The 14,597-nt window shown below is 42.2% G+C and overlaps 1 protein-coding gene across 1 annotated transcript; it reads left to right on the forward strand.

Annotated features, from left to right (window-relative positions):
* The first annotated feature begins 539 nt into the window (after nucleotides 1-539).
* fam171a2b (family with sequence similarity 171 member A2b) lies at nucleotides 540-14,597 on the forward strand. Its single transcript, XM_080873257.1, has 8 exons — nucleotides 540-916; nucleotides 5,270-5,497; nucleotides 6,105-6,197; nucleotides 8,082-8,240; nucleotides 8,557-8,736; nucleotides 8,835-8,948; nucleotides 9,449-9,575; nucleotides 10,177-14,597. Exons 1-8 carry the CDS (start codon nucleotides 820-822, stop codon nucleotides 11,663-11,665), a joined length of 2,487 nt encoding a protein of 828 aa, XP_080729383.1. The 5' UTR covers nucleotides 540-819; the 3' UTR covers nucleotides 11,666-14,597.

Raw genomic sequence — 14,597 nt, forward strand, 5'->3', positions numbered from 1 at the left:
CATTTTTGAAGCCACACTGAAAATACTCAGCAATCTGTGCATTCATGACTGGATGTAATACCGGTAGCTTAGCTGTAGCATTTATACCTGGGGGCTAACAAGGAAATGACGTCATTCACATAGATTACTGATTGGCTGCCCTAACTCGAAATTTCGAGTTACTTTTCTCAAAATTTTGAGTTAATAAGTCGAAATTTTGAGAAAATAAGTCAAAATTTTGAAAAAATAAGTCGAAATTTCGAGTTATGGATTTTTTTTTTGTGGCGGAAACAGGCTTCCATAGTTTTGGCCTCTAAAATACATGGTTAGCAAAAGGTCAGCACCTATTATGACGGATACCATCAGAAACAACACTGCATTATCCTGCTGTTATATCTGTCCTTGTTTAATGCTGATGAACTAGATTATTATTTTGGTTGAAGTAATTACCGGTCTGTTATTGAGGTTTATCCTAATACAGGCTTTTAAAGATGCCCTCTGTTTCACGCATTGATTGATTAAAAAAAAGATGAAAAACTGAGATTAATAATCTAATAATTAATAATCACTATTTGAGCAGGGACTTTGACCTCCCGATTCAAGGTCCACGAAGGGTCCAGATTGGTATCAGAGTAGTGCAGATGGGTCGCTGTTCCACTGGAGATCAGCAGAGGGAAACGTAGCTCTCTTTCCTGCGCTCCTCCTCAGACAATAAAAACAAGGCGAAGCCCACACAGTCGGCAGCATCTCGGCTCCATTCAAAGACGTCTGAAGGGGGGAAAAAAATCAGAAATATGGACACACGGCCGCCGGTCTGGGACTAGAGATGTAGCTGCAAGGATGCCAGCCAACTGCATCTCCCGTTTGCTCCTCTTCGTGTCGGTGTGCGCGGTCTGGGAGGCGCTGGCCAAATCTCTTCCAGATCAGGGAGCGCTGGGTAAGCTCGCCATACGGGGGATGCGGCACAATGAGGAGATGGGAGTGGTTGCATTTTTACGGCTTTTGTCGACAATCAGTCGATCTGTGCAGCGATGCGCCCTGATTTTATGGCAACCTGAAAGATATTTACGGTTAATTACAGGCGAGGCTTTTTGCCGTGCTTGCCCCGGGATAGCGTCGTCTTTTGGCGGTATAGATTCTTTAATATCTGCGAGTTGCTTTGACAGAGAGGCCACGCTGGTGGCCGTGAGCTGGTTATGTCCCCGTGCTGTGCAGATGTGAGAGATTCAGATGTGAGCGCAGGCCCGAGTCTGTTGTTCCTGTGCAGTGTCAGGCCCAACTAAGCCGGGCCTTCATGTGTGTCATTGTTGCTTTGCACAGTGAGTAACGGTGAGAGCAGGAGGGCCTGCGGTCTTGGAAATGTGTCAGTCCCTGAGCCAACATTTTAGATTTCTTCACTCCAAAATCAATTCCCCTGCATGAGAACCCCCCCGCTATTGTTCCGTTAAATAATGCTTCAGCAGAGGCCTTAACATACTCCGTGTTTATATTATTGTGGTGCATGTTTAAGGACATTATGTAATTACATTGCATTATGCATGCCTGAAGCTATTTTTGACATGCATGAATGGTCACAGGCACAGAGAGTGCAGGAATGTAACTGAGTATACAGTATTTGAGTTACTTGCACTTGCAGTGCTTTCCTGTTGTGACCTTCTCCGTTTACAGCTCCACACCGTAGAAGGAAATGTTCTTCTTTTTAATCATCGTCCTTATTTGTAGAGTCTCAAAAGCAAGCTAATAATAACCTGGAACTACAGAAGATTGCGAAACCGTTCCTAAAATGTTCTTTAGTGGTCCTGTATCTTTTATTCTGTGCAGTGAAAAGTGGATTTCTATTGATAATTCTTCACTTTAGTTTTCATATTGTCACTTTTACTTTTAGAAAAAGGTTCTGAATGCTGCTTCCACCTCTCCTTTAAGAAATGTTTTGTCTGTTAAACTAACTTTTTAACATAGATTTTGCACCTTTGCCTCGAGGGAGGAAATTGTCATTTAATTGATGCGTCAGGCTTGTTTCGGGAACAGCTCAGCAGTTCTCCTGACCTGCAAGCATTTGCACAATGCTACAAATCTATTCCTGTATTTAGAAATGTCAGATTGCTGACACATTCGGGTCTAAGTTGTGCCGCTTTATGTACTTACTGCTCGGTTACAGCCCTGGCAGGTGTTCTTTGGGTCAGCTACTGTCACGACACATCTGAGATCAGGCCCTTGCACTGTGGTCCTGTGACTGAGTCAGAGCAGCCAGATTCACCCTCAGCCAACATTGTTGGTCGAAGACAAATGTGGCCCATGAGAAAACTGCACATGTGGCTGAAAGCAAGTCCAAACATGTGTTAGTTAAAAAAAACAACACATTTTTTTAAATCATTTTCTTACCCTGTAAGACCAAATATTGGCTCACTCGTTCCTTTTTATGATGTTACACTGAATTTCTGTGAACATTTAACTCTTTTCTAACAGTTGGTCATTTAATTGACAAAGCCTGAGTTAGTCGAGGCCAAACATTACTAATAAGTAAACTCCAGATGTGAAACACAGACCATACATTGTTTGCTATCTGGGTTGGTGGAGATGTTGCTTGTTTTGGAAGGAAATAGATTAAATCAAAACAAGCTTACACCAAAGCGTAATCCATCTGCAGATTTTTCTTTGCATCCGTATTGAGTCAGGTTTACTCCTTTTTGCATATGACTTTAAAACATAACGTCAGAGATAACAGAAACAGCGCAGGTATGATAAACACAATCAGAGCCTTTAAATAATCTTCCTGTAAAACATATAATGGGTTCAAAAACAATGGCACTTTGACATTTCAGTCCCTAAAGAAGAGTTTATGGCGATTATATTAAAAGAAAAGCACAAACTGTACAAGAAATAAGAGGCTTCCTGCCTTCGATTTTGACAACCATTCGGTGAATTTAAGTTGTGTTTTGAGATGCGTCTACTGAATCACTTCTGAAGGACACTGAGGGAGTGAAAAATTCCCACTGCGTCTCACTGTGACTCTCTGTGTTTGTGTCAATGGAGCTGCTTCAAGCCTTCAAGTGAGGAGCCCAGATTGAGGAAATCCTCTCTACACACACACACACACACACACACACACACACACACACACACACACACACACACACACACACACACACACACAAAGGAGCCTTTATTGGACAATTTATGTTAATGGATGGCAGCATTTATGCATGCACCGTGGATATGGACACACAAACACCCACACACAAACATACTGCTTATTATCTGAATGCAGCCATTAGCTGCTGTCTCTGGAAGAGTTGTGCATCGAGGGGTTTGTCACTGGAGGCCTGCGCGGTTTTAGCTCACAGTCCTTCAGGGACTGAAACACAACAAGCCAGCTTTTTGGAGTGTCAGCTTGTATCCATGGGAACATCCCCAGCATGACCCACATCTACGTCGTCCAAGAGACGAGATGAGAAAATGTTCCCGAGCTGACAAGAATGATGAGGGGATGAGGGGCGGAAATAGCCACGCAACGGATTTATGGCGGGTGTGGCTGTGATGACTACAAACATCATCATCAAACTAACAACAACAATCATCCCCCGCTGGAAGTGATTAGTCTGCAGCAGCAGCGCACACAGCTCACCGGTCAATACATTTAAAACTCTGAATGCATTCTTCATCAGTCACATCTGTTGACTCATAATATACATGCTGTGGGGTCAACATAAGTTACACCTCCTGGTGATGTTATAGTCGCCGATGCCCTTAAAGGAGACCTATTATGCTTTTCCTAATTTTCTGTCACGTAGATATATTGTTACTATGGTGGATGCACAATAGATCATGCTGCAGACTGACCTACACATTCAGCTTTAAGCAACTTTTTTCTGGTCTTGGATCTGTGTGATGTCAGTAAGAGGAGATACCTTTAAGCTCTCATCTCAGGCACAGAAGCCCCACCCACCTGATGTTCAAACCTTCAGTTTACAAGGGTCAGCCAATCAGAAGAAAGCCGGCTTAAAGTGGGAGGAGCTACAAGGCTTAGTAAAGGATAAATAAGATTATTTAGATTTTTGTTCCACTCACTGTGTGTTTATACACCACTCTGCTTTAATTATTACTTATTATTTATCTCTGGCTTACTTCCACAGCGGTTCTTTGTCCTGTCCTCCTCCACTCACCCTCGTGCCAGTCGTGGCAGATAACTTCCCTTCCCTTAATGGCTATGCCAGAGTTTTCTACCTGTTAGAGGGGAGTTTTTCCTTCCTGCTGTCGCCAAAGCACTTGCTCATCATTGCGGTTTTTGCTGTGTTATTTTATAACATACTTCAGAACATAAAGCACCCTGAATTTAGTCTAATAGAGTCAGGCAAAAGAGATTCATTGTTTTAAAAAACGAAACTACCTTTTATATACATGAAAGTAAGTTAATACTGAGAATCACCATGACTTTTTTTCATCAGCACAAAAAATATTATTGCCAGCTAAACATCCTGAATATCTATGAGTCGATATGAACTGTTAGATGATTTAACAGTGCTGTTTGCTAACTATAGACAAAAACATATGTTTTTAAATATTGGGCCATTTTGCTTCTATTATCTTTCTTTTATGGAAAAATGAAGTTAAAATGTTTATTTAACCCAATTTTGTCACTTGTACGTATGTAATTTAATACTTACTTAATAGGAATATATTTGCATATTTAAACATAAACTTTCTGAACACTTATAGCAAAAATCATTAATTACTTTAATTTGAACTTATTTAATGTAAGTAATTAACTGAGGAAATTTAACATTACCATTTTTAAACATAACTTTTCAGAAAACTTTTAATACAAAAACCATCTCTGTTAATGTGATTAAACCTAAAGCCTGATTATCTCCTCAGGCAATTCTAATTATTATAGTAAATAAAATACAAAGTGTATTTAATGTTTTTATTTCACCTGTTGGGGCACATGCTGTGTTTCATGGTAATTATGCAGCCTTCGCTCCGTGTAGGTCATTTTGAATGACATTGTAACGCTGCTGCATAAGTATGCCGTCCTTGTAGGACAGCTGAGGGTGACTTGATAAATTGAGCCATACTCAAGTGTAATTAGATCTTTAAAACTGCAGTTTAATGAGACGACACAAGACACAAGACTGGTGAATCGGAAAGCTTCGTTTTTAATATGACAGAAATGTTATAGAAGAAATATCTTTTATTTTGTTCAATAATTGACAAAATATTAGCCTTGTTTGTTCAAAACACTCATCAGTTAGCTACTGGCTAATTACTCTCCCTATTTTTCTCCTTGCAGAGGTGCAAATAAGAGTCCAGGTGTTCGACAACAGCGACCTGTCCCAGTTGGCAGACGCTCAGGTGGAAGTACACGGCAACCAGACCCTGTTGGCGTCCAGCCGTGCTGGCAAGGATGGCGTGGTGAGAGTCAACTTCCTGTACCGTGCGGGAACATGGGTCATTATTACAGCCTCCAAACAAGACTACGTCACCAACTCTGTGCCCTGGCACTCCAGCCGCATCCCGCGTAAGTCCAGCGCATTTTACGACTTGTTTGCTTTTTTCTCTACTTGGCAAGTACCGTAACGGTAACGTTGAGCCTTTAAAATGTCGGATATAGAAACATTAGATGCTATGTCCATCTTTTATATACACCCAGTAGATAATAAAACCTAAAAAGTATAAAAAGTATTTTTTACCTGTTGACCTACCTCATCCATTTTAAGGTTACTCCAAAGGGTGCGCTGGGCTTCAATACTGCTGTGATTAAAATGGAAGCAGCATTTCTGTTGCATAAAGCCTGGTAGTGCCACAGCTCAGGTTTTTTTTAGAACAGGATCACAGGATCTCTTGTTTCTAATTGTGGGAATAAAAAGATGTCTTTTTTGTTTTGTCGCTGGAGTTTTCAAATCTCAGTCGGGCCTGTCAATGAGGACGAGGAGACTGGATTTAAAAACTGCGTCATGTGTAATTCACCCACAGAATCCAGTTTTTTTCCTTTAGCCTTGAGGTTATGGAGCTGCTTTTGCCTAGATGATGGTTATTTTTATTATTTTGAGTCGTAAAACAAACTCTGTCTCAGCAGTGTTCCTGCACCTGTGAAATCTGCTGATTTCATTTTCTTCTTCTTGTAGTGTATGCAGCAGTCAGCCTGTACCTGCTCGTTCAGAGGCCGGGAACTCTTATTCTGTACGATGACGTCCTGCAGGTGCTCTCTGGGTCTCCAGGTAAAAACAGCCTCTAAAAAAAGCCTCATGCAGAACATATTTAATATAATATAGACTCATTAGAAAACGATAGTCCTGTTGTGGTGATTTGGATTGTTCAGTTTGGCCATTTGAGTTTTTATTTTTTATTTTTCAATACCAGAATTATTGCAAATCATCACAATCTCGCAATCTCGTTGCCTTTTAAATGGTTGTTTTGAATTGGTTCTGCACCCACTCCCAATCAGTTGCTGTCTTGGTCTTGAAAGCAATCTTGGTGTGTCAAATTAGCAATAAAATTCAGTAAGAAGAGACAGACGGATATAAATTTGCATTTGAAAGGAGGCAAGTTGCTAATTACATGCAATCTGTTTGTGACATTTTGGTGATTAACTGCAACAAAATGCGGAAAATAGCAAATCTGTTGCACAGAAGTTCACACTAACTGGCTTATGTTCAGAGTTCAGCCTGAAACTCAAAGATCTGAAACAGAAATGTAGAAATGAATCCACAGACAGCGATGCCGTTGCTTCAGGGGCACTTTAACTGCACAATTACAATGGTGCTCGACAGCCTCATGTCAGGTTTCCTGGGTCGTTGACCCGGTATTTTCAGTTCATATTCACTGTTTATCTTCCGTATGTTCCACTTCCTGTTTTATTGTGTTAGCCCTAGTCTGTGTGCATTATGTTCTAGTTATCTTCCCATTTATCATTAGTCAGATTGAGTCCAGCTGTTTACTCACCTGCCCCTAATCACTCATCATTTAGCCTGTGTATTTAAGTCCCTCAGTTTCATCAGTTCATTGTCTTGTCATTGATGTTGTCACTGCTGTTTCTGTGTGTGTTTTCAGTTCAATCAATCAATCAATCAGTCAGTCAGTCAATATTTGTTCATCCAGCCCATAATAAACACCGTGGTAATCCTTCATAAATTAATGTCCTGCGTTTGGGTCATCTCTTCCTCGCATCCACACACGACACCTCTGACACCTCACCTGTGTAGGAATATAACCAGAATACAACCAACTGGCAACCAGATGAGATAAGATAAAGATAAGATAACCTTTATTAGTCCCACATGTGGGAAATTTGTTTTGTCACAGCAGGAAGTGGACAGTGCAAAAGTTATATAGCAAAAATTAGAATACAATATGAATAATATACTGTAATGTACACAACTGTACAGAATAGAATAAAATATACAATAAGATAAAAATAGAATACAAATTCGATACAACTTTGTATTGAGAGTGGACAGGTTGAGGGCGTTGCACATTAAACTTCTGGGTGAACATTTGGTCACCACAACTATTGTGATCAATTACTGAGCATGAAACAGTTCAGTGGTTCCTGTTTTTACCCTCCTGTGACTGAGCCGTTACACAACAGCAGAGCTCTGAGACTGTACTGTATTCCCTCCACACCCTGTATAAATGAAATTCCTGGATCCCAGCAGGTATTTTGATCAGGTTTGTTTTCTTTTTCCTAATTTTACTTACTTCAGTGCGAAGTAATGCATATTTGTGAACATGTAACCAGTTTTTCTTGTCTATGGTTAAACAGTTACTGGATCCAGGGTTGGATCCACTCCAAAAATTAACCACTTCTGAGTTGTAGCAGTCTCCATCTTTCAAGAAATTTTGTGGCAAATCCTCCACAATCCTGCTAATAATGAGATAAACAAACAAACAGATAAGCCATAATTAAGGATTCACACCCCTCTCCACAACCTTAAGCCTAGAAGAGCTGTGCGTTATTATTACAAATATAGCTCAGTCGCAGCCGCCTCCGTACAGCTGTGATGCACTCACACATATATCGTTACACCTTTTTGAGCTTTAGAAACAAACACGGTGGTTGTAGGCGTGATAGACTGTGAGGAGGGGGATTGTTTCTTTTTCAGGGGCTCGTAACCAGCCGCTGGTGCAGCTCCAGAGGAAGTCCATTCAGCTGCCGTCCAGCTCCAACTACACAGCACTCACTGCTGTGCTGACCACAGCCAGGAGCCAGTATGAAATCGGGGGATTCCCCTTCCTGCTGGGCCAAGAGACCAACAGCTCAGGTCAGTGTCAGTCTGTCAAACTGATGTTACAGTGTGGTCCAAGTTTCTGTGCCTTTCTGGATCATCTGAGGAGGTTTCATTTCTAGGTCTTTCCAATAAAATTTTGCACCGCAGTTTGCATGGATATTTTAGTGTGTTTTAGAAATAGTTGTCCCAGATCTGACTATAAGCTTGCTGTAAATAAATTGCTGCTACTTTGCTAATTTATTGTCATTTATAGTCACTCGTATACCACCCTCTGGTAGCAAAATGAAGATCAGAGTTATTATTCTGTTCATTTTTAGCTGTTTGTATTTGTGCCTCACCACCAATACAGGTGCAGAAACTGGGTGGATGGACTTGACGGCGCTGGCAGTGGTCAGCATTCAGCTTTTTGATAAAGATGGCAGCGTGATCCGCGTTTCAGATCCGATCCACATCTCTGTGCCGCTGCCATCAGACACCCGAAACAGGATGGCCACGAGTGTGCCCGCTTGGCTGTATCAGCCAAAGACGGGTAAGCTGTGTGCTAAAACTTACAAATAGTCTTTTATTAATGTAAACTATGTATGTATGACTGTACTTAGAGGCTGCTGATCATTTTCTTTCCTCCAGGGCTGTGGGTTCGGAACGGGACGGGCTACATCAAAAAGGACGGGACGCAGTTTGTCTGGAACGTCGTGGTTCCTCAGATGGGATACTGGTTGGCTGCCTTTCCGACGTCTTCAGGTATTGAAAATGAAATGGCTGTTATTGGTAAAATGTTAACTGGTGACTCTTCATGTGCCTTTTTACTGCTGTGGAAACACAGATAACAAGAAGCTGGAGAAGCCTTTACTATAAGATTCACTTTATCGTCCCTGAGGAACTCAATAATAAATCAATAAACAAGGTGATTTTGTAGGACAAGGTTAAATAGCCTTGAGTTTGAAGCATTGATCGTATGAAAAATGATAGCTTCCTTAAACTTGCATCCGTTTTTAATGGCCACCAGGGGGTGACTCCTCCGGCTGAAACAGACACCAAGATGGTGACAGCAAAACCAATGGGTGGCGTCATGTAGCTATTATCAGCTGAACCAAGTTCCTGATTATTTCATGATCAATGTAAATCAAATTCTTTCCTCCTCACTCACTTTACAGACAAACTAGCAGTTGTTTGGACAGCATAATAGGGAGCTGACATGCTATGAATGAATCTGAGTTAACTTTTGCAATGATGTCTTGCAGGTTTAGGTTTGTCTCATCCAGGCTTGAGGGATATCACCACCTACCACACTCTGTTCCTGCTCTCCATCCTGGGATCGCTGGCCCTGTTGGTGCTCATCTTGCTCTGTGTGCTGCTCTACTACTGCAGGTGTGGGGAGCATAGGTCCAGGTCTCACTTTTAGGTTTCTATTTGTAGCAAAACGTGGGTTTATTTTAGTCCTGCAAAGCCTATTTTTTTCTACTATCAATAAATTAGGACCACACCCACCTGCTGTTTATGAGGGGTGACCAATTATAAGGAAAATAGCTTACCAGAGGACGGGCTTGTTCTACACATCCAAAACAGCTTATTTTAAATGTGGGCTTAATTAAGGTCCGAAGAAAGCTTATTTTGAGCAAAGATACTCCAGTAGACATGTTTCCTTTTTTTTTACTATAAAATAACATATGAAAAACTAATTAAAAGTTTACTGTGTACAATAAGCATTCATACTTTATTTGAAATGGAACTTTGACAAATTAAGGGAGCTATTGAGTACTGCAGTACACAAATAATCCACCAGAGGGCAAGAAGCATGCGTCAGATAGTGTACCTGTTTTTTCCAGCGATGTACTGATCTTGCCTATGATAAAGGTCTTAAAAACTGGCTTTATGGGGTTCCTGCTTCATTAGACAGTTTTTGAAATCCCTCCCCTTTTTTGCAGCTGTTTTGCTTCCTTCTGACTTTCAGTTTTTGTTTATCTTTCAGACGGAAGTGTCTGAAACCACGTCGACAGCAAGGCAAACCTCACACGTCCAATCTAAACGGTGCTAAGAGAGACCAGGGCACATCCACGTCACGGCTAAATCTGATCTGTGGAGGCCATGTCGAATCAGGCCCCTCCAATGACAAATCTGACTTGTCGCCATCGCGAGACTACCAGAGTTCAAGGGAGGATTTAACTAAGCATGTTCCAGCCCACATGCTACGACACGCAAAGGGTAAAAATGCGTCAGGTTCCCAACGGGGTGAAAGCTTCCCCATGAAGGTTACACGTGCCACAGAGACCAACAACTTGGACAGCCCTTTGCTGCATGACGACTACAACCGGAACTACAGCCCCAAAGACAACAAGGAGTCCGACTATCACAGACACCACAACGCCAACGACAATCGAGGGTACTCCTCCGATCCCCCATCCCCACCTCGCTTCCAAGGCTACGTCCCAAGCCAGTCCGACAAGCCTCCGGATTATTCCGCAGCAGCAGCAGACAGCCTTGCCCGACCTACTTCCCTCAACACCCAACCAGGTCAGATCATCTTTTGCAGCTCCATTGACCAGATGAAGGAGAACATGTACCGTAGCATGGTGCCAACCCTGGTTATCCCCGCCCACTACATGCGCCTGCCATCTGAGTTTTCTGGCAAAGATGGCAAGGACCAGAAGGATCACGACAAAGATGGCACACAGATGGGAGGGGGCCAGCAGCACCATCACCACCACTCCCAGAAACAAGGCCAGCAGCAGCAACAGCAAGGAGGATCTCAAGGCGACGACTCTGAAGAACCGAGCTGGGCATCTGACTCATCCGGGGGACCTGTGACCATCCCAGTGCTATTCAACGATTCCACCATGGCTCAAATGAACGGGGAACTGCAAGCTCTGACAGAGAAGAAGCTCCTGGAACTTGGAGTTAAACAACACCCGAGGGCGTGGTTCATCTCTCTTGATGGTCGAGCTAATGCTCACGTGCGCCACTCCTACATAGATGTTGGGAATGACCTCAGTGGCGGTGGTGGATTCGGAGGTGGCTCCAGCAGCACTCCACGGGATGTCAACCTGGAACCGCCTCTGGAGGCCCAAGAGCGAAAATCAGCTGGAAATAGAAAGGGAAAAGATGAGCGCTGGGGGACGGGAGGACGGAAGGGCCACGGTGTTAGCAGCAGCGGCGGGAAGAGTTACTCCAAGCTGGCCTACCCTGACCACAGCGAGCCCAGCAGCAGTGAGGGACGTCCCGTCTCTCCCGAGGAGAACTCCCTAACCCCTCTTCTGGACGAAGGCCCGTCCTCCCGAGGATCCACCATCCCTAGAAGAGGACGCAGCCGCGTGAACAGCAGCCGCAGCAGCAACAGCGAGAACCGCCGCGACTCCATGACCAGTCCAGAGGATGATTCCGAGGACAAAGATGAGAACAAGAAGAGCCCCTGGCAGAAGATCGAAGACAGGCCTCTGATGGTCTTCCACCCCAGGAAGTGAGCTTTTTGAATGAACACTGGAACTATAACAGCCTTGTGAAAGAGGAGTCTTTCACATCACCGAGAGGGAGGTCACAATAAGCACAGCCACTGCTTCACCAATCCATATCCAGGTTGTTGTTTGACCTTTGTGTTTGCCAGTTACTCTCGTAGCCTCACTGTCAGTTAATCCCTCTGGTTTCCACTGAGTTGTAGATTGAAATCTGTCCAGTTTATTGTGAACCCCGTCTCCTATCACCTGTCACTGAACCATGGTCTGAGCCATTGCACATACTGACTGTGGAAATAGCCATTTTATAGAGCAAAATATAAGAATAGAGCACTTGCTAATAATTTGATAACTTATTGATTGATACTTACAGAGTATTTGGAAGTGGATGGCATTTTTTATGGGACGGATGGGAATTCTTGGCAAATTAGGTTTTTTTCCCTGGACTAATTCTACCCAGATGCTCACAATGACTGTAGAAGATGTGAGCTTCTTTTTTCTTCTCTACTCCGAAACAGCTTCCCTGTCTGAGGAAGTTGTGAAAGTTTGTCATTGAGCTCTTGTGAACAGATTACAGAAATATTATAAAGTCCAACGTGCAACTTGCATTTTGCTCCTTCAGGGATGTTCTTGATTTCCTCTTCCTCCTGTACTGTGTTCATGTGTTGTAATTACTTACTCAAATAGTAATGATTTGAACTGTTCAGCATCATCTCCATCTTCTCTGTAATATCACAGTGATCTACTGTACAATTTTGCCAAAAGTACGCATTTCTGCCTTTCTTCTCTTGGTGAGAGTTTTGGCCAGCAGAGACTTTGTTGCATTTGGGTCATTCCAGTAAAAATCAGTCAGTGCCTCCCACCTGACCCTGTTTGAATCAGCAGATTTTTTATACAACAACTTTAGCATCTGTAATAAAGAAATGTAAGATTTCACCTTAATACTGTGGATATTTTTACAGTTATAAGCCCTCAAAATACCTAAGAGTGGTTTAAAATTCAGCTCCTTTTAATTCACATTAAAGCTCTGTTAAAAACTTCAATTTCACACCCACTCTGTCACAACCCAAAGGGTCTCAGGACGAGTGGATGCTCTGAGTATAGGTCAACATATGAGAACACTTGCGCTGAACAAAAGTAATGGCCAAAGAAAATTTGGAGACCCTCAAGGATTTTGAAAAACTTCTTTAGAACCTAAAATTTTTGGATAAATGTGATTTATCAAAATGATTAAACACAGTATGTGAGCACCAATGTCATTTCTCTGGTGAAATATTAGATTTGTTTATGTAAAATCTGTGTTCATCAAAAGCAACATTATGGCTTTTAGACTGTGACACTTGGAGATGGTGTAACATTGATTTGCTCACAGTTTCTAACATTTATGATGTTAAAAACTCAAGTAAAACCCTGTGTACTTTGAGGGCCTTTAACTTGGACAGTATTTATAGAATGAAGGTAAAAATTTGCATGGCCTCATTAAATTTGAGGGGGGGGGAGCCGTGGAAGCTTCTGAGGGGGTCAGGTGGGATTTTTTTTTTTTTTTTTCAGATTGGGCTGATTTTATATGGAATGACCCATTTATCTTGTGTAAATACATGCCCAGATATTTGAAAGACCATTTGGTATAGAAAGGTTGCATGCATATGAATGTATGAAATAAACAGAAGGCACCAAAAGCCCTCCCCTACAAGTTCCTGCTAGACAACCCCTAAACGCCAAGAAACAAGCGTAGTTCCAAACCGCTTTTACTTGAAGACTTACTATTTCTGAAATATCCTACTGAGATCAGCGGGGGTTGCCTGTAGACAGAGCCTGAACCACTTCTCTCCTGTAAGTGCCTTCTTTCACATAGGATCGAGTGATAGGCATGCCGGTCCCTTTTTAAAATGCAGTCAGCGGTCACCTAAACTCACTGTCGAGATCGGCAGGCACTGATAAGCACACTGCATTGCGGTAACAACAACAGCAACACGCGTCACTCTGGGGAGCATGCCTGCCAAAACAGACAACTTTTCTTGCGGCTATTCCGTCCTTGGATATCTTAATTTCTTGTATCTATCCTCTTTTTTCACGGAACCTGTAAATGGTATGATCTATATGAGATTTTATGTGTATACAATGTGCATGTTAAATGTAGAATAGGGTGTTTTTAATGATTTTTTTTAACTATTATTATTGATAACAAGGATGTTTGGCACAAAATGATGCATTGGACTGTGTTGCCAAATGAACTTTATGAAGATACACTGACTTTTCCCTTAATCCAGTTCTAACGAAATTCACTTCCGGTCGTAAATGTTTACAACGATAACATACTGACCAACACGCTCCTGCTGTTACTAGCATCACCACTGCCTATTCAACAACTGTGAACTTAGCGAGGCTGACGGCTGTTTTGTTGGTGGTTTTTGCAGAGTAATGGGTTGCTTATGAAGGGAAAACGGCTGTATAAAAGTCATGCTGACATGTTGGTCCTTTGTACCATTCGCTTGCTGTTCATAAGCCTGTGTCAGTAGCCTATGGAACAAGCTGAAAATGTGATGTAAATCAAAGTCTGAAGAATAGCACAACCATGAATCGAATCCTGCTAAAATGTTGCGCCCACTGCTGTAAGTGTACTTTTATTTTTTTGAACCAGATATGGAAAGTATTGAGTTGTGCAATCGTGGCTTTTCTTGCTTGTTTATGTTTTGCTAATGAAGTGTTTTCTCAGATTTGGTGAACGATTTGACACCGAATCCCTGAGAGGAAACTTCAAATCTGGCAACCTACCGCGCTGGATGTTTTTGATAGTTAAGAGCATCAAGAGGACTGAGCTGTAGGCCTTCATCCTGTGCAGTAAATCATCGGCTTCATTCACCTGGTCAGTTGTTTGTAAACTGTAAATTGATTCAACTTTCTGTACATGAGACAAAATAGAAATAAATTTGTTCCCACGGTC

Source organism: Rhamphochromis sp. 'chilingali', assembly GCF_963969265.1.
Source record: "Rhamphochromis sp. 'chilingali' genome assembly, chromosome: 22".
In the NCBI taxonomy this organism is placed as follows: Eukaryota; Metazoa; Chordata; class Actinopteri; order Cichliformes; family Cichlidae; genus Rhamphochromis; species Rhamphochromis sp. 'chilingali'.

Coding starts and splice junctions, on each gene's coding strand:
- fam171a2b (XM_080873257.1), top strand. CDS start 820: ATGCCAGCCAACTGCATCTCCCGTTTGCTCCTCTTCGTGTCGGTGTGC. Junction 917..5,269: donor TCCAGATCAGGGAGCGCTGG/GTAAGCTCGCCA, acceptor TTCTCCTTGCAG/AGGTGCAAATAAGAGTCCAG. Junction 6,198..8,081: donor GGTGCTCTCTGGGTCTCCAG/GTAAAAACAGCC, acceptor TTTCTTTTTCAG/GGGCTCGTAACCAGCCGCTG.